We start from the raw sequence: 24,177 nt of genomic DNA, 5'->3' as shown, positions 1-24,177 counted from the left end.
CACTATGCTTTAATGATGTTCAATTTGTAACAATGAAAATGCATCCTGCATATCAGATATTTACATGTCGATTCATAACAGTAGGAAAATTACAGTTACGAAGTAGCAACAAAAATAAATTTATAGTTGGGGTCACTACCACACGAGGAACTGTATTAAAGGGCTGCGGCATTAGGAAGGTTGAGAACCGCTACGCTGGGGGCTTTCAGCCTGAAGCCCAGTGAGTTTAGGGTAAAGACAAGTTCACTTAGTGGGACTTCCGCAGCGAGTGTGACCTAGGAAGGACGTGAGTCCAAAGTCCCCATAGTCTACAGCACACAGACTGCGTCGCCAAGGGTTGCATAGAAACTGGGTCAAAAGTGTTCCGTGAAGAACCTAGTACCAGGCGTCGTCTCACCTTGGGTTCCACAGCAGTATTGTCAAGCTTCCCCCCCCCCCAGTGGGATGTTACTCCTCCCCAGTTTCCTACCAGCAGAAATGCAATTGCCTTCTCTGAAACATCCATGCCCCCTTCCCACATCTTGACTTGAATTTTCAGTAGGATTTCCCTATCACTCCTGCGGGAGTGAGTATCTGCTGGATTGGGACGGTGAACTGTTTATGGGAGTAGACAGCCCTGTCTCTCCCTAGGACTGGACTCATTGCCCTAGACGCAAAGCAGTGGAATTGTCTCTCCTTTCTGCCTTGATGGTGCTCAGGTGAAGATACTATGTCTTTGTAAGGCCTCTCTGGGTGAGCTTTGTAACCTTATTTCACCAAGGAAAACATTGTAGAGGGACAAGCAAGACTGAGTGGACTGTACATTTGTTATGTGTGTTCTTAAATGATCATCTGTTGCTATCAAGTAGCTTCCAACGCATGGTGATGCCATGCGTGTCACAGTGGAACCCCACTCCCCAGGGGCTCCAATGCTGCTTTTCAGAAGTAGATTGGCAGACCTTTCCCCCAGGTGCCTCTGAGGGGACTCAAACTGGCAACCTTTCTGATAAAGAGTAGCCATTTACGCTACCAGGAGCACCTACTGAACATGATTAAACCTCATCATCGCAAACCTAGGGAGCATTCACTAGCAAAGCAAAAGAAGGTTCTTTTAAGAAAAACCAGAGCCCAAATGATGGCAAAGGTGGAGTGATTTTGTCACTCTCACATCGCAGAGTGAACAGCAGATCCAGGATGTGAAGGCAGGTCTACCTGATTCTAAAGTCCGAGCGATAACCACAAACGAACCCGATGTTCGGCAGCAGAGAGAAGGCATGCCTTCCTGATAAAACCCTGAACTCCACATCATCTTGAATCGCTCTGGCATTTTCTCTGAACCATGTTTGAAGTAGGAGGCCGGGCCAGTAGGGCCTTTAGTTGAGTCTGTAGGTCAGATATCGAGTCAGTATTGCTGTGGTCACTGGTGGGGCGGGGCAAGAGTTGCAGCAGTCAGAAAAAGGTCCTGGTTGTGAATTGTGGGCTGGACAGGCACAGGAAGCAGGGCGGCTTTGCACTGGGGTGGCGTAGCGTCAAAGGCAGCCCCCAGCCTGTGCTGGCTTGGTGGCCCTCAGAACCTCTCCTCTTTTAAGACTTGGCCAATTGGAATAACGAGGCCTCAGAGGGAGAAGGTGGCTGGAAGGACAACCCATCAGGCTAGAAGGACACTGCCCAGCAACAAAGCCCATTGATCCTCTCCGTGGCTCTTCCCTGTCCGGCGCTGACTAAGTAATCATCCCCTTGGTGGGCTGGGTTTCTTCGGAGGAAGTCTCAGGGACCCCTGTATTTGAGCATCTCTCATTTGGCATCCTCTCTCCTTCAAGACAGGAGGTTTGGATCTGGCCCAGAGCCCTGCTCTGAGCACGGGCAGCCTTGCCCAGTCCTGGACTGAAAGGCCTGCATTCAGAAGCTGGGCTTTCCAGGGATAAACAGGGCTGGGTGTTGCCAACCCTTTCAGCAGCAACCAGAAATTCAATGAGAAGTCTCAGGGACTATTCCATTTTTTTCCACAGAGTCATTGGGAGTGAGGCCTTATGTCGTACAGGAGGGAGAGAGAGAAGGCTTTGTGCCCTGCTGTTCCTGTCTCTCGGCCTCTGAGTGAGGTCACCACACAGCCAGGGCTGCATTGCATGACTACATGTGGGTCCTCCGGTCAACATCCTGAGGCATCAGACAGACAGACAGACAGACAGACAGATCTTTCCTGAGGTGTTTGGCTATATCTAAGACTAGTTTAAAAGATTTCACACAGGAACATTGTGCTGTCTATGGAAGAGTCATGTCCAGATAGATAAAGTTTTCTCCTCCCAACAGGAATGTTTCAGGGGGAAAATCTCCATATTCATATTTCTCTGCCCAGGGAGCCTCTCCTAGAACCTAAGAGACCATTTAGTGTCCAGTTCTATTCCTTGAGCATCACATAATAGGCACACTGCTCGGCCTGTCCGTGTGGAGACCGGGTCATGCACAATCACTGGCAAGGCCCTGAGTTGCCTGAACAAGGATCAGTTCTCTTTGCTTTGGCAAAAGTTGATTTCAAAATGCCCAAAGCCATTAATGCCCAAATAAGGGTCTTCTGGTGACTTCTCTGAAAAGACTCCCAGTGAGATTTGTCATCTGGGTTCTCCATAAATCCATAGATGTCAACTGGTCGGAAGCAGGGTGTGAGTTTCTGCTGACAAAGCACTGGCCATCCCAAACAAGTTCTGACATCACGAGCTCTGGCTGCTGGGCCCTCATGGCTGTATTTCATTTAACCCCGTGCCATTGGCTCTGTTTAACCTTGTCTTTGGAGAGGCATTTTCAGGAAGCAGACCCTGTGCACCGCATTCAGGTGGCTCCTTGGTTTCTTCATTTGCTGACCAGCTGCTGACTACCCAGGAGTTTGGAAGCAGCCAGGAATCAGGCTCTGGGAATGCTATTGTTTGTGCAGAAATGCGGGTTGAAGCGGGTCCAAGCTTTGCTACCTTTATTTAGACCCATCTCTTGGTGTGTATTAAAATTGGTCACACTGCTAAATTTTCACTTGCATAACTTTTAGTAGAGAGAATTTAACCCTCCTTTCAGAAATGACTTAACAGCATAGAAATCCAACTAAGATAACTTCAGTGTCTGGCAGCTAGTCCTTTGTCTTGGATGTAGCCTCTGCCTTATACATGAATGGCCTGATGCTGTGTAATCGCAGAGGTAACATAAAGGTTTATACGGCCACATTCCTGATCACCTCAGACTAAGACCCTTAGAGATGGCGGTTAGCGCAGTAAGCCCACGTTGTCGTTCAGTGCCATCGAGTCTCTTCCGACTCTAGCAGCCCTGTACACAACAGGACCAAGCACCGCCCAGTCCTGCACCAGCCATCGTTCCGTTGGAGCCCATTGTTCCAACCACTGTGTCAGTTCATCTCTCTGAAGGTTTTCCTTCTTCTCACTGCCGCTCTACTGCACCACACATGATGTCTTCCTGAAGGGATCGGCCCCTCCCGGCCACGGGTCCAAAGCACACGAGACCAAGTCTCCCATAGTCTTGATTTCTGACTATGCTTCTTGCGCGACAGATCTTTTTGTTCTCCGGCAGCCGAGGGTAATTTCCATATTCCTTGCCCACTTCATGATTCCACCTTCCTTATTCGTTGGCCAGCTTTCACAGATGAGGCAACGGAAACTATCGTGACTTAGAACAAGGTGCACTTTAGTCCTTCCAGCTATAGGTTTTTCTTCTTTAAAGTGTTACATGCAGTACGCGGTTTGATTTCTTGACTGCTGCGCCCAGTAATGTTGATTGTGGATCCAAACAAAGTGAAATCCTTGACAACTGCGATCTTTTCCCCATTTATCGTGCTGGTGTCTGTTTGTTCAGTTGTGAGGATTGGGGTTTTCTGTACCCTGAGTTGCAATCCAGATGGAGGACTGTAGTCTTCGGCATGTACTTCGAGTTCTCTTCACTTTCCGCAAGCAAGGTTGCGTCACCTGCAGGTCACAGGCTGTTAAGGAGCCTTCTCCCAAACCCGGTGCCAAGCATTTCATGCAGCCCGGTTTCTTGGGTCACTTGCTTAGTGTACAGAGTGGAGCGTATGGTCAAAGGATGCAAGCCTGGCACACACCTTTCCTGATTTTAAACCACGCGCTGTCCCCTTCTTCTGTTAAAACTGCTGCCTCTTGATCTGTGCTTCTCATGAGCACAACGACGTATTCTGGAACCCCCATGTTCTGAAACCCTATCCATCGTGTGTTATGAGGCACATAACAAATGTGTAGTCAAATGCCTTTGAGTAGTCCATAAAACCCAAACATGCTTCTGATATTCTCTGCTTCAGACAAGCTCCACCTGATGCCAGCTATGCGTGCCCGTTTCACACCCTCTTCTGAACTGGGCACGGATGCCTGACTACTCCATGCTGGTATACTGCCGCAACCATTTTGAATCACCCTCAACAAAATTGTGTTTGCCTGTGATATTAATGATATTGTTTGATACTTTTTGCAATCTGTCAGGCCACCTTGGGGAAGGGACAAAAATAGGGTCTTTTCTAGCCGATTGGCCAGGCAGCTGCGTTCCAAGTTTCTTGGAATAGATAAGGAAGTGCTGCATCCGTTTGTTAAACCCTTTGAATTGACGGTCTGTCTCTTACTGGAGGCTTATTTGTGGTCCATGCTTTCAGTGAAGCTTGGACTTCTTCCTTTGACAGCATTGGGCCTTGAACACATACCGTAACCCTGTGCATTCCTTCCATCTTCTTTCGATGTTCCCTGCATTGCCCACTATGGTGTCCATAGACTCCTTCGATATTCAGTCCTTTCAGCTTCAGAAAAGCTGACCTCATTCTTCTCTTTATGCTTTCCAGTTTCAAGTCTTTGCACATTTATTTATTCTACTTCTTCTTCTCAGGCTGCTTTTAGAGAATCTCCAGCACAGCTTTTTCACTTTATTTCTTCCAGCGACTTTAGCTTATTTTCTGTTCGACCGCAAATTCCAGAATACCTCCTGGTATTCACTTTGGTCTTTTCTTTCTTCCATGCCATTGTCGTGAGCTTTTGCTTTCTTTGTGTAGAGTGTTCTTAATGACTTCCCACAACTCTCTAATCTTCAGTCATTGGCTTTTAATGCTTAAAATATTTTCTTGAAATGGTCTCTAAAGTTACATGGGATATATTCAAGGATCTCTTTGGCTCTCCAGTGCACTTGTTTAATTTTATAAAGCTTTAACCTGGCTTGCATATGAATAGTTGATTATCTGTTCCACAGCCGACCCTTGGCCTTCTTCTGGCTGGTCATACTGAGCATCTCCATCATGTTTTTGCACAGATGTGGTTGATTTAATTCCTGTATATTTCATATGGTGAGGTCTATGTGTAACTTCCCATTTATGTTGTTGAAAACGGACATTTGCAAAGAAGAAGTTATTGGGCTTGCAAAATTTTATCATTCGAACTCTAGTTTTGATTCTATCATCAAGGCGATATTTCCCAACTACTGACCCTTTCTCTTTGATTCTAACTTTCACATTTGGTTGCCAGTAATCATCAATGCCTCTCGGTTACATGCTTGATCAACTTCAGAATCTGATAGAGTGATAGCTTTGGACAATCACGCGTTGTCGCTATGAGTCAGCATTGACTCAAAGGCGGTGAGTTTGGTTTTATAACACCACGGTCATCAAGTGTACTTAACTTCCATCCAGGCTGCCTTGAGTCTTATCGTGGCTTCAGCCTTCTCTGCTAACCCCTCGTCGCAGCCCTGTCTTAGCCCTGTTGTTCTGCCATAACAGGACTACCACAAACGGGCGCGTTAGCCCACTGGAAGGGATCTTCTCATAGTTCAATAGTTCTCAGAGGAGGCAGAATTCCGGCTGTCCGTTCTAGGGAAAGGCTTTCTCTCCTGAAAGAAAAGAAAAGAAAAAGGACGGAAAGAAATCCTTGTTTCCTTTCAGTACCGAAGTCCTGCTCTTCCTTAGAGATTTCCCGTGTCTTGGCCTCAGCGTTTCCCTGTACCTAGGAATCTCTCGGCGAAGGCACCCAGGTTCAAAGCATGCACCACCGTTATTCTTTTTTGGTAGTAAAAGCTCCCTCTCTGCTGTGCACTTTTCTCTCTCCTTTTATCTTCTGTAAAGTAAAAGATATCCCAGACCCCACCGCAGGGAAGGTTCCTTTACATCAGATAAGGTCTGTGATCGGAATAAAGATGTTGTGTTCCACCCTTAGTCTGCTTACAACTGATTGGTTTGTTGCATCAGACCACACTATGGAGGATCATTACAAAACTGCTATAGTACATAATTACACAACCATTCCACCAGAGACTCGTAGCCCAGGCAAGTCAAGCTCTATTTTACCAGAATACAATTCAATTCATGACAACCCCTCTACTTCAGTCTTGCAGTTCCACCCAAGTTTGTCTCACACACTAGTTCTACAGTCTTACGCCCCCACTTACGCTTGTCCTCGCTTGCACTGCTTATTGTCTCTTCTCCACGGAGGTCTAACTCATGTCACATTGTCCCCATGAAATTCTCTTCCACCCCAGCGACACTTCCTTCTCCGTCTTTAGCCGTCAATAGTCCTTCATAACTCCACAACTCCTTTAGGACATGGCCCACACTTCTTCATCCCTTTAGTTATCTTCTTGTTTTTAATGCACGGACAGGGAACTTATTCCATATTCCCTCACAACCACGATAAGGCCAAGTGCACAACACATGGAAGAAATCTGTTCCAAATACGTTATTGGAGGCTTAACCATTACCCTCACCCCCCAAAAGAAAGTCCCTTAAAGAGTCTCAACTTTCCTTTTGCTTATATCAGCACCATATACCCACTTCCTAGACCTCTGAAATACATCCCAGAAAGTACCCATTAGCACCTCCACCCCAAACTTGTAAACAAATTGCTTTTTCTGTTTTTTTGTTCAAAATTTTTTTTAATTTTGTTTTTTGTAAGAAGAAGAATACTTGCAGGTAGAACTGTGAGAGTAAAAGTCAAATGAAATAAAAACAGGCGGATTACCATGAGTTGAGCTCGTTTCTCTCTCTCTCCTTTCCCCCCTCTCTGCCCTTCCTCCAAATCCTATCCCCCGCACTTTCTGTTTTGCTTTTTCATGCCAATTGCTAAAGACTGTAATTTGAAAACTGAACTGGCTTTTCCAGAGCCATGAGGAATGCGCATCTGCACGTGGATTTTTCCACAAGACAAATGTCCTTGTCTCTTGGTTCTTCTTAGCCAGAAACTCTGAGGGCAGGCACTCGGACGAGTCCATACATCTTCCTCTCTCTTCACTCTCATTTGTCTGAGAGGCTCGGGATGGGGTGGAAGGGAATGGTTTGTGTTTCACCCTGTCAGACAATTGTTTGATGAGGTTTGTCCTCCATTTGTTTGGAGGGTTTTATGGTTTCTTTGTTGTTCATGGAAAGACTTTGAAAGTCATAATTCCGTGTCCTTCGGCTCTTCCACTATCCCTGCTCAGTGTCTCAGCAGAACGCACCCCAAGAGACAGACAAAAAGAGATATTTCCAGCGAGCTAGTTACATACTGAGTTCAGCATGTCAGCAAGTGAATTCTTTTGAGAAAGAAGTTTGGGTCACAAATGCTCAAGTTCGATGGAGAAGTGTGCAAGGTGATCTGGAGGCGTGCTCCCAGGCACTTCTGGGTAGGAAGCAGCTTTCTAGCCACTCATGTCATGACTCAACTCTGTTTTTCTCCAGATCTCTAGCCCTGTCATTTCTCTGTGGTCATCATAGCCAACCTTCTCCATTTCCAGCAGAAATCCATAAGAGGCTTCAGAGAGCTGACATGTGCTCACGCCTCAGAGCGTCTCTTGGCAGCAACGTACAGGGCTCCGTGCAGCCTCCAATGGACCCTCCGCATCCTGGGCTTTGAACCATCCTACCCCTGGCCAGCCCTTCCCAGTCTCCTCAGAATTGCTCCGAGCGCCTTCTCTACCCAGCTGTGTTCTCCCTCTCTAGCCTTGTATTACAGTGTAATTATAGAAAGTATTATTTTGAAAAAACCATTTCACACATGTTCGTATTTGGTAATGACCACACCTCATAGCTAAATAAACTATTTAATTTTTTAAAATTTATATGAAAGTGAATGGAGGCTCAGAGAAGTTTTACATCCCGGTATGGGAACCAGTTCTGTGACTCCAAATTTAGGATTCTTCCCATACCTTTGGCTCCCAAATAAGAGTAAGCTCACTTCAACATCGCCGTATCACTTTCTTTGACCACCTCCACCCCCATTCCTAGGGGAAGAATATGCTTCTTGAGTTGAGTGATGTTTTTAAAATTACGGCTGAATTAAATTAAACTTCTTCTGACCATCAAGAGGAATTTGCATGCAGCCTTTCTCAAGAGCAAGCAATACTCATGTCCCTCAATTTGTTTTCGTTAGATCCTTCTTACGACTCTGTCAGGCGAGGAGGATGGGGGAACAACATGAATTCTGGGCTCAACAAAAGTAAGTGCATGTCATGCATGGGAGGAAAACAGTTTTCTGAGGTCAGGGGAGGAGAATATGGCCACAAATGGATGGTGGAGGTCATACTTTTAAGAAAAATTGTGAGGTTACAAATTAGTGCCCAAACAATAACCAAGATCCCTTTCAGCTGTGTGTATTAATTATTCTGCACACACCACTTGGCACTGTGGAGTTCAGCTACGGGAAGGGAGTCATTCCCACAGAAAACTGTGTTCCTTTGGGTGAGGTCAGGATGGGTTTGTGGGCCTTGAACTATTTGGAGCATTAACTCACCGGAAGGCAGGACTTGGGCCTGTGGAGACGGGGAGAGTACACACTCCCCGAAGAAGTGGTTCCGAGGGAAAGACCTAAATGGCCCGAGAGTAAGTTAATTCCTGGATTTTAGGGTGTGGGGAGGCAAAGATGTCTGGAAAGGTCGGTACAAAAAGTATCATGAGGCATATGGTGACTATCGACCTGAAGTCTGTAGTCCCTAACGGGCTGTGAAAGTTCTGTGAACAGCGACGGGAAATGGTTCAGGGAGATTGCTGTTGCTGTTGTTGTTGTTTGCTATCAAGTCAGCTCCAACCCATAGCGCCCTTATGCGCAACAGGACGAAACACTGCCCAGCCCAGAGCCATCTCGGAGTTGGTCCTATGTCGCAAACAAGATGTCAATCTTCTGTTGAAGTTGTTCCTCTCCTTCATTGTCTCTCTACTTTACCAAGCATGTCTTTCTCCAGGGACTGGTCTCTCCTGACAACATGTCCAAAATGTGTAAAACAAAAGTCTCACCGTCCTTGCTTCCAAGGAGCACTCTGGCCATATTACTTCCAAGAGAGATCAGCCTGTGCTTTTAGCATGGTCCTTTGTCCACGGCGCTTTCCATAGTCTCCTCCCGCACCACCGTTCAAATGCATCAATTCTCCTTCAGTCTTCCTTATTCATTGTACCAACTGTCACATGCATAGGACACATTTGAAAATACGGTGGCCAAAAAGAAAGAAAGAAAGAAAGAAAATACCATGGCTTTTTTGAGGCTTTTTAAAAAAGGCTCACCTTAGTTTTCAAAGCAATATCCTTGATTTTTAATATTCTAAAGAGGTCCTGTGCAGCAGATTTGTCTATTGCAATGCATCTTTTGATCTCCTAACAGCTGCTTCCAGGAGCATTGCTTCCAAGCAAGACCAAATCCTGGATAGCTTCAACCATTTCTCCACTTATCACAATGTATCCTATTGTTCCAGTTGTGTCGATCCGGGTCCTTTTGTAAGACAGCTACTTAGCTCCCTAACTGAAAGAGAGCCATATCTGCACCCATTCCAAAAAAGGGTGACCCAACAGAATGCTCAAACTATAGAACAATATCAATGTTATCACATGCGAGTAGAATTTTGCTGAAGATCATCCACCAGTATCTGTAGCAGTATATTGACAGGGAGTTGCCAGAGGTTTAGGCAGGAAACAGAAGACGGTGCAGACCAAGGGATATCAATGCTGATGTCAGATGCATCTTGGCTCAAAGGAGAGACTCCCAGAAAGATGTTTACTTGTGTTTCATTGACTAGACTAAGGCACTCAGCTACGTGGATCATAAACTAGGGATACTGTAAGGAGAATAGGAATTCTAGGGCACTTCATTGTGCTCATTCAGAACTTGTCCAAGAAGCAAGAAGCAGTTGTGTGAACAGAACGGGAATGCTGCGTGGTTTAACATCAAGAAATGTGCATGTCAGGAACGTGTCGTCTCACGTGCCGTACTTACTCAAGGTGGATGCTGAGCAAGCAGAGAACCTGGCTTATATGAAGAAGAGTGCGGCATCAGGATGGGAAGAAGATTTATTAATAACCTGTGGTATGCAGATGACACAACCTGCTTGCTGAAAGTGAGGAGAACTTGAAGCATTTGCTGATGAAGATCAAGGATTATAGCCGTCAGTGTGGATTAAATCTCAATGAGATTAAACTGACCAAATAGTATGTCACAGGTCAGTGGGACGAGAGTAGAGGGTTGAAGATATCAATATGATGAAACCATACACCATGCAGAATTAAAATCAAGAGAAGCCTAAACTTCTTAACCAAGAAACCAAATCCCATGGGGTATTGGGTTGTACACAGCCACCTCGGCAATTACTCATTTTTTGGTGTAAACATATCTATCACATAACTTGTGCCTCTTCAAGCTTTTGCACGTGTACAACACATTGACAGAAATTATATTAATCAGACAGGCAACTCTACCCTTGTCCAATGCAATTTTCTGTGCACTGTAAACTAAGTTCATAAGACATCATAGTTAATTGACCTAATAATCTATTTAGTGTTTCTGCTACGCTTCCTAACTCATATCTGGGATCTTCAAAGCTTGAAAGTAGTCATCCAAAGCACAATTGATATCTATTCACCTGGAGCAACAGAGAAAGTAAATAAGTCAGGAACAGGCAGAAGAAATGAAATGTGTGTCTACTTGTCTCCATGAATATGTCTTATTTTACATAAGATCAGAACTGGATGGTGTCTGGCTGCCATTACTGACCAGTTTGATCAATGATTCTATAGAAGAATCTTTATCCAATGGGAAAATACAGCGCAGAATTTAAAATTTTCATGGAATCAAGACTTTCTGCAGCCATCGAGGCTACATGAATCCCCAAACTATTATCCTAAGATAATCTTTAAACTTTCCAAAAATACCCTCTGCAGTTTTCTTAAAAGCAAAAGCAATTACTTAGCTGGACTCTTAAAGAGAACCTGCTCTGGGCATTGGGCTCTTTCAAGACCTGTAGCTGTAGCACTGGCAAAGGGGATTGGAAAGATTAGCTAGTAACCATAGGAGGAAGTGACTTTATGCTAATGAAGGAGGAACACCCTGACAAAGGAGGGTGAACATGATTGCCCAACTCAAACAGTGGAACCCGCGTCACTGAAATGTCCGTGTGGAGCCTTCGTGGTATTTTTGGGTTTGCTTAGTCCCAACAACAGTAACCAAAGACAGAATAAATTATTAGTAGATAATTAAAGTGGAGACAAGAGGCTGAGAACGAAAGGAACATTACATGAAAGATGCCACAGAGGGGACTCATAAAATACGAAAATACAGGAAGCAGGTGATGGCTTATCAAATGTTCTTCTCTTCAAATGTTCTCAAATTGATTGTGGTCGTGATTGTACAACTCTTTTTTTCCACGTCTCCATTTTATTTATTTAATTAATTTATTTATTTAAAAAATCATTGTGTTGGGGGCTCATTCAACTCATCACAATCCATACATCCATCGATGTGTCAAGCACATTTATACAAATGTTGCTTTCATGATTCTCAAAACGTTTGCTGTCTCCTTGAGCTCTTGGTATCTTCTCATTTCCCCCTCCCTCCCCGCTCCCCACTCCCCCTGAACCCTTGATAATGTATAAATTATTATTATGTTGCCGTATCTTACACCATCCGACCTCGCCCTTCATGCACTTCTCCGCTGTCTGTCCCCCAGGGAGGGGTTATATGCAGATCCTTGTAATTGATTCCCCCTTTCTACCCCACCTTCCCTCCACCCTCCCACTCTCACCACTGGGCCTGAGGGGTTCATCTGTCCTGGATTCTGTGTCTCCAGTTCCCATCTGTTCCAGAGATGATTGTACAGCTCTTCTTGATATGACTCGAACTATTGAATTGTATGATATGTGGATGAAGTACCAATAAAACTGTTTTAAAATGTTATTTTCTCCTTGAGGACATCTCACTTTCTTTTAAAAAAATTAAACTCACAGTACAGATGCCGTCAAACATGCGATGGCATACGTTTTACCTTTTTCAGTGGCTTGTTCATTGCTATCACCCCCATTAAAAGGTGAGATCTATCAGGAACAAATTGTTCATTGCTGAATAGCCGCCTTCTAGAAAAGGGCCAGCACATCATTTAGAAAAATATTGATGAATAAAAAAATGAATGAGAAGGCAAACTTGTTTTCCTGGAAGGCATTTGATCATAATTTTCTTTCCTCTCATGGAAAAAGTCCCCAATCATCCCCGTATTTCTTTTCCTCTTTCCACAGGCCCTCCGCTTGGAGGAACACAAACTATGAGTAAGAATACCGAGCAGCGACCCCAACCAGGTAACTGTCCAGAGATGTGTAACCTTCCCTTTGCTTCCTGCGCAGCTGTTGGTGTCAAGGGCCACCTGGTGGCGGACATCAGTATACTGTGCTCGTTGTCACCTTTCTCTCCAATTATACAATACTCCCTATGGCCAATCCATGAATTAAGTGAGATAGAAGGCAGAGTTAAGTACCAAAACAGGTAGAAATGTATTACATTTTAGAAAGAAAACAAACACAGACATTAAGTATTCCAATGCCTCACTTAGTGAAACAATGAAACTGAGGCCCAGAGAGGTACATTAAAAACAAAAACATGTCTGTTTATTGAAAGAACTAGTGCTCTAACCTAAGGATCCCAAGTTTCTGCCAAGCCCTTTATGTGTCACCAAACCTCACTTTTGTCTTGTGATGTATCTGGCGAATGAACTTGAGCTAGATAGAACACTGAGATGTAGAAGGAGCCACCTAATGGAGGACATAACGATATAGTCCTGTGGCTTCGTCCCTCCGCTTGAGTATTAATAGCTCTGGGAGTCCACTGCCTAGCTAAGCTCAATGCCACAAGCCCACCTCTGTCATGTTCACTCAAATGTCCTACTTTTACTTTCAGGAGGGAGCTTCCTCTCTTTGGGGAAAATGCCCTTCATATTCCTGAATATGTGCGCCCATCTCAGCTCTGTTTTTTCTATGTGACAATTGAGAGGACAGTTCTAAAACACCCATTTTTGTTTAGGAAGGACATTCTCCCTCTGCACCTAAGACGGAGCAAGACAAAAATTGACCTGCATTTTCTTGGCAATATTAAGAAAGAACTTGTTTACTGTGAAACATGACCAGTCAGGCTTTCAGAGTTTGAAAGACTTTCCAACAGGAAGATTAGACATTGCCTGTCAAAAATATTTTAGTTGTGTGAATCGAAATGAGTGGACTAAGTGGCCATGAGAATTCCCCAAGCTACTGGATGGTTCTAACCAAATATTCTGTTGATTGAAACAACTTATAGGAAAGCTTTGCAAAATATTTGAGAACATGCCTTGGCTGATTTCCTTAACTGAATGTCAGTAGACAAGCCTCACCTTAACCAATGTTACCAAGTTTTTTTCTTTATGAATAAATAATCACATACATTTAAAATCAACTGAGATTTTAAGAATAGTCATTTTAGAGCGAAAGTACAAATTCTGACGAGTGTGGACATTTCCAAGCTTAAAATCACCGGGTGTTGGACTAAAAGGGACCTTAGGGATCCAGTGGCCCGACCCATTCATTTGGCAGATGAGAAAACCGACATCCAGAGATGGCTCAGCAAGTTATTGAGTTGATGACATGGCTGAGGAAGAAGCCACACTGCTTTTTCCAGTGGTGTGTTCTTTATGCCACATCAGAGAAAGAATCCCATTAGACTTTTGCTAAACACACTGAACACGCTATCCTTTTGTTTGTTCCTTGTGACTAAGATTAGCCAGCTCCTGTCCAAAACTTTTCATGACAGTTTGAGTGACAGGAGTCACTATTAATTTTAGATGCTTCACATGAAAAAATTGCTACCACGAAGCCTAGGTTGTTTCTGTAATTATTGGGATGAAGACCATGTCTGGGATTAAGATCTTTCAAATGTACCTGTTGAAAATGGTAGAGTTTTCCTAAAATCCGACTTTTCTATGATCTTGAAACAAAAGTGTGGACTTTGGTGGGGGGAGGGTGTTGTTATTATTGATGCAGTTGGTTTTGTATTTCTGAAAACAGTGAGACAAATTTCCCTCTTGGTTTCCTTAGATCCCTATCAGATCCTGGGCCCGACGAGCAGTCGCTTGGCCAACCCTGGTAAGTTCATCTGGGCCGGCAAAAGGTTTCATTTGAGAATGTCTGATTGCTTTATGAGGTCCCAGAGACCTGATGCAATCCCCACACATGACTGGAGAGTAGCATGTATTCATCCCCTTGAAATGTACTCTTCGCATGTGCTTCTACTGTGTACACATGAGAGATCAGGGCTCGTTACCAGGTGGCAGTGTCCTTTCGGTGAGGGTGGTTCTGGACGACAAATGGAGTCATTATCTATGTGCCAACACATTTGAGATTAATTGCAGACGTTACAGGTAGACGACGCACTACTGGAATATCAGGAGAAAGGAAACACTTCCAATGAGCTCTCAGTTGCCTCCTAGATGCAGGGAACAAGTGTGTCCCTGAGAAGTCACCGATAACATAAAGTTGACAGTGTACTTTATAAGTTTATTATTAAAAATGGTTCTCCAGTAGCTTCTTTTAAAACAGACTATTGAGAATGTGAGCGAGCAGGTCCTTTGCCACAATAACCGTTGTTCTTGTGCCGTCGCCGCCCCTTGGCCTATGCCTCAGTTCCCAGTTGTCCCTGCCCAGCAGAGGCCGGCCACCACTGACTCAGCCTCTCTGTCCACGTGGTTGCCCTCTCTGTCCAAAGCATCTCTGTAGAATCTCTGGCTGAGAGGCAAGCACTAAGGTACAATCTGAGTATGGGTCAGTCTCAGGCCGGGGCCCAACAGCCACTATGCCGGAGGAGGACAAATTGCCCTTAAAATATTATATCAATCAGTAACAAACAGAAAAGCAAACCAACGGTTCTAAAACTTCAAACGTGCTGCCATCTAGTCAATTCTGACTCCTAGCTACCCTATAGGACAGAGCAGAATTAGCTCTGTGGGTTCCTAGAGTGTACCTCTTTACAGGAGTAAAAAGTCTCGTCTTTCTCCCGCAGATGGACTGTGGGGGGTGGGGTTAGAACTGCTGACCTTGCAGTTAGCAGCCCAACGTGTGGATTCTAACAAGGGCACCCTGAGAAGGGATGCGAGGAGCCTCTCTGCAGGCAATCGGGGCTTGACACCTCCTTGCTAAGCTGTCCTGTCCTGTCTGTTTGCCTCCCTGCCTGCAGGAAGCGGACAGATCCAGCTGTGGCAATTCCTCCTGGAGCTGCTCTCCGACAGTGCCAATGCCAGCTGCATTACCTGGGAGGGCACCAATGGGGAGTTCAAAATGACGGACCCTGACGAGGTGGCCAGGCGCTGGGGAGAGCGCAAGAGCAAGCCCAACATGAATTACGACAAGCTCAGCCGAGCCCTGCGATACTACTACGACAAAAACATTATGACCAAAGTGCATGGCAAAAGGTATGCCTATAAATTTGACTTCCACGGCATCGCCCAGGCCCTGCAGCCGCATCCGACCGAATCATCCATGTATAAGTACCCTTCTGATATCCCCTACATGCCTTCCTACCACGCCCACCAGCAGAAGGTGAACTTCGTTCCCCCGCACCCCTCCTCCATGCCGGTCACTTCCTCCAGCTTTTTTGGAGCGGCATCCCAATACTGGACCTCCCCCACCGGTGGAATCTACCCCAACCCCAATGTTCCCCGCCACCCCAACACCCATGTCCCCTCACACTTAGGCAGCTACTACTAGAAGCTTACTCAGCAGTGGCCTTCTAGCCGAAGTTCCTTCCCTGGAATTCCTGGGAGACTTTGAACTCTAAAGGACCGATGTGGCTAAGAGAAAAACAAAACTGGATGTTCTATCTTTTGGATAGAACCTTTGTATTTGTCCTTAAAAAAATTTTTTTTTAATGTTGGTAACTTTTGCTTCCTCTATCTTCCACGAAGAGATGGATAATTCCAAGGGCCAGTACTCCAGTTTGGATTTTCAGCCTCCTATCATCTTGTGAATTAAACATTCAAGATTACTGGAATGATTTTATATAGTTTTGGGAAAGAAGCTATAAAATATCTTTATATTTTTATGACCAAAGCAGTTTCTTAACACACAGGTCTCATCATAGACTTTGTGGGGTTCAGTATGGGGAAGACTCATAGGCTTATCTGGTCAGGCTCTGGTCTGAGTCTCAGTTAAAAAGGGGGCAGGGAGCTTATGGTCTTATTTTAGGAGGACTTGATTCAGTGAATAGCAACTGGAAAATTGGCTGTACGGCCGGTGAGGACTCAACTGGAATTTAAAAGAAAGAACGCGTGGGTATTTAAGAGGTCCCAGGCATTGTAAACCCCTCTCAGTGGGCAAGATGCGCTAGGCTGACCATTTCCTCTAGAAATAGTCAAGGTGTGGAAACGACAACATTTTAATGCAAAGACAGACATTACTGAAAGATAATTAAATAGCTATTTTTTTTAAAGAAATGAAAAAATGACAATGGATCCCAGCACTTGGAAGAGGCTTAGGGATTTCTAAACACAAGCAGATTCGCAAGCGCTGTGCGTTTGTCAGACCGTCAGTCCAGGGTCAACCAACCAGAAGGCAACTTACTGTATAAATTATGCAGAGTTATTTTGCTATATCTCACAGTATTAAAAATAAGTAAATAAAAAATTAAAAAGAATAAAGAAACGAGTTGACCTCGGTCACAAATACAATTTTACTATCAAATCACTCTTTGTTATTTTTTTAAGTGTAATTTGTACATCTTTTGTCAATCTGTACATGTGGACCGTTTGTACGTTTTTTTATAGCTGGTTTTAAAAGCATAATGTGACTGTTGTGAAAAACAGGATGTGTGAGTCTCCGATTTACTAGAAAGTGAAGCACTGGTGCAGTTATTTAATATGCTTGGACAAGGAAATAAAAGCAATCTCTGTAAATCTACAATGCTTGGAAATGTGTGTATATAACAAGACTGCAATGCTCGCAACTTGGAAAAAAAACCAAATCAAACCTTGTGGCTACAGGGATCTGCCTCCTCTATATATGCAATATATTTTTAGACATCAAATATATATAATTTTTCAGGTAATCATTGACTTTTTAAACTATATTAAGTGTTAAGCTGACAACTATCATTGAAGATTATGCTGTAAAATAATTTGACTAAATAAATTGTGCCTTTTTCTCACAGAAATGCTGACAGTGTTTTCTTATTTACCCTGTTAGATCCAAGAGTTGTCCTAGGAGAAATTTTCTGCTTACCTCTTGTGCCCTCAGAATTATTTCAAATGTACACAACAATACAGCAGACGACATACAATCCATGTATTTTGGTGGTGGTGGTGGTATGGCTTTTGCAGAGATATTTAATGTTACTTAAGTTTTCTCCAGCTAAACGGAGTTAGTAAGACGGCATCCAAAGTCAGAAATAATCTGTGTTCGAGGACTAGAACAGAGTCAGCAGAGTCTTCTAGGTTACACTATGTTGTGTCCACCAACCATCTACAACCCTCTGGCTTTCCTCCTGATTCTCCAGTGAATAAGATTCCTCACTTACTTCTGACCATTCGCTTGCCCTGGCTGGGATTTTATAACCTACGCAGGCCTTTATGGTCTTTTCGCGTCCACGGAAAAACTTGTTTCGAATTGCCTCATTGTTAAGCAGCTTGTTTTCATTTCCTCTGTGTGATCATGAGAGAGAGGATGTTAGACAGGGTTCTCTAGAGAAACAAAACCAGGACACTTATGTTTATACACACACACATAACGTAAGAAATAAAACGGCTAATTAATCTATAGAGCAGTACAAATGGCTCAGTGCAACTCACTTCCATGAGACAGCTAATTCACTGGCAGTCCTTCAAGTCCTGAGGGCCGCCAGGTGCAAGTCAAGGAAGCAGACAGCTGAGTCCTCTGTAGAGAAATCCAGGCTATCCATCCACAGGTAGCAAACAGCAAGGCAGGTCACCAACAGTCAGGAGATGACAAGGTCCAACAGTCCCCAGCTCAAGCGACGTATACTCCAGTAGCGTGGGGAAGCAGGTCTTGAAGGAACCTTAAACTACAGTCCACGGGTTAGGTGTCCCATGGGTAGTGTAGCTTGCAAATGGAGGCACTGAACAAGCTAAGGCAGCTGCACCCTGGTCTGATCATCAAAGAGCAAGAGACAAGAAAGGCAAGCAAGACGTAAAAACTCCTTGATGTTGTAAAGTACAAATGAACACAATTGCTAATGCTATAAACTTCCCGAGGTAGCTCTTGAGAAAATGTGTCTCCCAGGATGAAATGATATCTTCTACAACATTGGTCTCCATTTTAAAAACTCTTGCACTCTACCATTAAAAAAATTCTAAGCATATATTCCCGATACATGCACATTGATTTAATTATGAATCACACACAAATTGTCATGCTAACATTATTGTATAAAGCTAACAAAAAGATTATAGAAATAAAATTGGTCAGACATAACTACAGCTGTACAAACAGCAGAAGACAGATAACTGGGACCTAAAATTCAAATAACACGGGCTCATCCAAACACTTAACACATAAAAGAGAACCTACAGGGGGAAAAAAACCTGGAGCACCAAACCTGATAAGGGTGTAATCTCCAAAATCTATTTTTTAAATCAACAGGTCAACAACAAAAAGAAAATCAAAAAGTAAGCAAAGGACACAAGCAGACGTTTCACCAAAGAGGGCATCTGAATGGCCAAAAATATGAAAAGTTGCTTATGATCTAATATTAGTCCTTAACCACTACCAGCACGTCCATTCTGACTCATGGCAACTTCATATAAGGTTTCCAAGGCCCCAAAGCTTTATGAGAACAGATAGCCTCATCTTTTTCCCACAGGGTTTGAACCGCTGACCTTGTGGTTAGCAACCCACTACTTAAGCTGACATTGTCATTTATTAGCAATTAAAAAGCTGTAAATAAAAACTATAATGTGATACTATCACACCCTGGAAAAAGAAAAATCTGGTACTCACAAAATTTTTAAAAAACAAACCAGAAAACCCTGATCTATGGATGTTAGGATTGAAAAATGGTACAGCCACTGTGGAAAATAGTATTGTGCTTCATAATAAAGCTGGAACTAGAAATACCTTATGATCCAGCAATCCCACCACCCAGAAGATCTAATAGTGGTGACACAAATAGTCACACATACACAGCTATTTTATTGCAGCATGATTCACAATAGCAAAAAGATGGAAACAACCTAAGTGTCCATCAACAGGTGAATGGGTAAGCAAAATGTGCTATGCACACACAATGGCATACTATAAAATCCTACAGAAAAATGAATCCTTAAAGATGCATCTGGGGACATTATGTTGAGTGGAATAATCCAATCACAAAAGGGCAAGTGTGTGTTCATAGTTTTATAAGAAGCAAGGACCTACACTGTGCGTGGCTACCAAGGATGCCTAGTGGTTCCGTAAAGGGGAGAGGGGAGGCGGCTTGCTACCAGAAGTAGCAGTACTGTCAGAACAGTAGACCCTTGCTACTTCTGGTCATGAAAAGGTAGCATTGAAGTAGGTAAAGTGTACACAGCTTGACCAAGGTAAACGATGTCCCTAAGACATTCACAAGTGAAAAGGCTTTCTTTGGTAAAGGATAAAAGGAATGTAATTTTTCAACACCACTACCAACAACCAAAAAATATGCACTTGGTTACACAGATTTGTATATAGGTATGTTAGTATATGAGTATGAATGTGTGGATATGTTTGTACAAACAAGTATCTGTAGTCATACCTAGAGTAATGTGTGTACATAGATACATATCCTCTCAAATCTAATAAACCACATAGAGGACACAGGTATGTATACTTCTTAGACATAGCCAAACCCCTCAGGAGATTGCTTTTCACATTTGAAGGTTTGGACCATAATCTTAGGAAAACTAATAGAGTTCATAAAGAGTAAGTTCTACATGCCAATGTGGAAAGTGGTGTCTAAAGTCCTCAAAGCTTGATAGAGTCCATCTAAGACAAGACATTGGTCTCTACTCATTGGGAACAAAAAGAAGGAGGAGGAGGAAGTCAAAGACAGGGAAGAAAGTAGTCTACACGACTAATAAATACTAGATACAAACCATGGCCTCACCCTGAGACCAGGAGATGGTGCCTAAGTACCACTTCTGACCATTCTGAGCAGGGCCTTAAGCGATGGATCCTTATAGAATGGGATACAAATGTGGAATAAAATTAGAAATTTTAAGAAGTTCAGATTTACTGGACCTGTTGACAGAAGAGGACAATCGCTCTGAAATGTGCTTTCACTTTAAGCTGAAACTATCTCTTGAGCGCACCTTTTAGCTTAGTAGATTGGTTCATAAATAAAGAACATCACTGATGGGCAATAAATTTCTTTAAGAAAAATCATCTTTAGGAGACCAAAGAGTCAAAAATTACAAAAGCAGTAGAGAAATTTGAGTACTGGAAATGGTACAATCAGAATGGAATGAATGAGATGAGAAGCATCTTGTGGAAAATGTAAACCAATGTCACTGAATAATTTATGTAGAAATTGTTAAATGGGAAATGAATTTTCCATGGAAATTCTCACTTTATATACAATAAAGAAAAAAACAACACGGTAAGTTGAAATTGGGATTCTACTGCGGAAAGCAGAGGGTAGCAGAAAGATGGTGATTTGTGTTTTATTGACTGCCAAGGCATTCCACTGCGTGGATCCTAACAAACTCTTGATAGCCTTAAAAAGAATAGGAATTCCGGAATACTTCACTGTGCTCACGTGGAACCTATCATGGATCAAGAGAGAGTGGTGCAAACGTAAGAAGGGAGTACTATGTGGTTTAACGTTTTTTGAAAAACGTGTGTGTCGTGGTAGTCTCTTCTCACCACACTTATTCAGTCTGCGTGCTGAACAATCATCAGAGAAGCTGGACAACGTGAAGAATAATGTGGCATCTGGAGTAGAGGAAGGCTTGTTAAAGAACTTCCTCTTCGGAGAAAGACGCTATGCAGGGGACACAACTTTGGTCGCTGAAAGGGAGGAGGAATTGAAACACTCGATGAAGATCAAGGATTGCAGCCTTCTGTATGGATTACGACTTAATGCAGAGAACACAAAACTCCTCCTAGCTGTACCTCGGTAACCCAATGATAAATTGAGAAAAGACTGAAGATGTTGAGGAGTCCATCTACTTGGGTCCACAATCAATGCTCATGGAAGCAGCAATCAAGAGATCAAACAACGTGGCCCATTGCCTTGGATAAATCTGCTGCACAATACCTCTTTGAAAGCAATAATGCTATGTGAGAGCTAAGGGTTGCCTTACCCAAGTCAGGGTATTTTCTGTGTGTGTGAAATTTGGACATTGGAGAACAAAGACCTAAGAAGACTCAAATATAATTGAATTATGGTGCAGGTGAAGAATATTGGGCTGCCAAAAGAACAAACAAATCTGCCGTAGAAAGAGGACAGCCAGCCTACTCCTTGGAAGCAAGGATGGCGAGACTTTGTCTTATGGACTTTGGATATGTTTGCAGGATAGACAAATCCCTGGGCAAGGTTGTCATGCATGGACAAATAGCACGCCAGAGAAAAAGGGGAAGGCCCACGACAAGGTGAACTGACACAGTGGATGCAACAAGGAACTCAAGCGTAGCAAGACTTCTGAAGATGAAGCCGAACCCGGAATTGGGTTGCTCTGTTGTACACAGGCTCCCTGGGAGGCAGAGCCGGCTCAATGGAACCTAGCAGTGGGGTGAGCATTGGGCAGCTAACTGCAAAATCAGTGATCCAAACCCACCAGTCACTCTGTGAGAGATGGAGCTTCCTACGCCCATAGACATGTATAGCCTTGTAAACGCTATGAAGTAGTTCTACCCTCCCCTAGAAGGTTGCGGTGAGTTTGACTCAGTAGCATTGAGTTTGGTTTCTTCTGCTCCTGTAAAGATTTACAATCTTTGAAAGCCTAAGGAGCCATTCTACTCAGTCCTATTGGGTGGCTATAAGACTGAATTAACTCAGTGGCAGCAATGGGTTTAGCTCAAATGAGATCAGAACGTCCAGAACACCAGAGTAGAACTGTCTAGCTGTCCAGCAACTGTCTAGCTCAAAGCAAAGCACTGCCAGGCTATGACAATAATTTGAGGAGAAATAAAAATTTTCAAGTAGAATACTGCCTATAAGTGGTCATGGACTGCATGTCACACTCTACTTCCTCTTATATGCAATTCTTGTCCACCACCATGTGAAAGTGTTATCTAAAAAACCTTTGAAATAAAGACACTCTGGGAACGCAACCTTTGATCATGAACCTCTGCCCTCTAGCTCTGCTTCCCAAAGGTGCCTGGACACTCAGCAGCAACGCTGCCCTTATTGAATCCCACACTTCCTGGAGGGGTAGTAAGGTGATGCTTACTATCCATGCGAAGAGGTAGGCGGGGGTCAGTAAAAAACTACGATTGGGAATGGGGGTGGATGTTTTGGTGCATACATGAGAATAACACAAAAATGCATTGCTACAAGATCACAGAAACTTTATTAAACAAAAATAATAAGAAGTGTGTAGCTCTTATTTCTTAGCATAGCCTCCATCTAGGTCTATACACTTCCGAAGGCTGCAATCCCACCTCTCTAACCCTCCCTTGAAGAATTCTGCAGTCTTTGGTTTAGACCATGTCAAACTGCAGCTTTGGGCATCTTCAAAGGAGTCAAAAGGATAGAAAACTCCAGTCAAAGTCACTGCCACACAAGGGGCGACCACCCGTGAGAAGTCCCCAAAAGGAGACTCCTTTGTCTCCAGCATTTTGGGTAATCAGAGCAGATGGCCAGGCCTCCTATTCAATAAAAACCTGCAAGTTTGCCAGAAGAAAGAAAATATGACCCCCAAAACAAGGAAATTTGTTTTCCAGGCCATAAATTGAAAAGAAAAGAAAAAAATCTTAATGCAAAAAAGTAGTTTTTAGAATCACAATTTCCAGAAAGTGAAAATCATCTCTCACTAATTCTTCAACAGTCTTTATCTTTAAAAAAAAAAAAAAAAAAAAGGAAGCTTGGCCTAACCATGGAATTTCCCGGTCTTGGTGGATTTATGGCCAAACATCATAAATGCCTTCTGTAGAGAAATTCAATTATCCAACATTCTAACACACCACCCTACTTCCTGTCCCTTATCCTTTTGTTATCATTGTCTTTCTTGGGTCATCAACCCCCACTGTGACGCCTGAGCCCAAGTTTAGAGTGGATCTCTCAGCAAGCTCAGAGCTCAGAACCAATTTTGAAGAAGTCTCTTCATAAGGAGAAAGTGCATTCTTGATCAAGAAAAACCATATAAATTCTATTTCAGTGTGGCCCACCCACCACAGAGTCAGTAACTAAGTTATAGCCCCTCTTTCCAGCCACCCTCCAGGATGAAAAAAACAGCATTAGGATATGAGAAATTATTTTTCAGGATTTTACAGCAGATATCGCGATAGTACGGAGATCGATCCTCTGTTGTTGTGAGGGGCCAGAAAATCGGTTTCAGTTCGTAGGGACCCTCTAAACAATAGAGCAGAACAACCCCACGTCCTGCACCATCCCCAGAGTTGCTCCTGTGTTTGAGTCCCTTGCTGCAGCCCCTGAGTTAATCCAGCTTGTGCAAGGCCTTTTCACTGCCCCTTTACTTTACCAAGCATGATGTCCTTCTCCAGGCACTGGTCTCTCCTGATACCATGTCCAAAATATGTAATGCAGTCTCACCAGCCATGTTTGTAAGAAGCATTCTGGTTGTACTTCTTCCCAGACTGATCTGTTTGTTCTTTCGGCAGTCCAAGGTACTTTCAAGATTTTTCACCAGCACCATAATTAAATTAATTGATTACTTTTCAGTCTTCCTTAGTCAATGTCCAACTTTCACATCACTAAGAGGCCATTGGAAACACCAGAGCTTAGGTCAGGCACATTTAGTCCTCAACGTAATATTCTTGCAGCTCAACAC

At 43.5% G+C, this 24,177-nt stretch overlaps 1 protein-coding gene across 1 annotated transcript in view; it reads left to right on the top strand.

Annotated features, from left to right (window-relative positions):
- Positions 1–17,382, top strand: part of FLI1 (Fli-1 proto-oncogene, ETS transcription factor) — a 140,249-nt gene extending 122,867 nt beyond the window's left edge. Inside the window, exons 6-9 of the mRNA XM_075564092.1 lie at positions 8,361–8,426; positions 12,479–12,538; positions 14,300–14,347; positions 15,435–17,382. Coding sequence (XP_075420207.1) covers positions 8,361–8,426; positions 12,479–12,538; positions 14,300–14,347; positions 15,435–15,964 — 704 coding nt within the window. The 3' untranslated portion in view covers positions 15,965–17,382. The remainder of the gene's footprint in view (positions 1–8,360; positions 8,427–12,478; positions 12,539–14,299; positions 14,348–15,434) is intronic.
- The last annotated feature ends 6,795 nt before the right edge of the window (positions 17,383–24,177 follow it).

The sequence above is a fragment of the Tenrec ecaudatus genome, chromosome 12 (assembly GCF_050624435.1).
Source record: "Tenrec ecaudatus isolate mTenEca1 chromosome 12, mTenEca1.hap1, whole genome shotgun sequence".
In the NCBI taxonomy this organism is placed as follows: Eukaryota; Metazoa; Chordata; class Mammalia; order Afrosoricida; family Tenrecidae; genus Tenrec; species Tenrec ecaudatus.
This window is presented reverse-complemented; position numbering and strand designations above follow the sequence as displayed.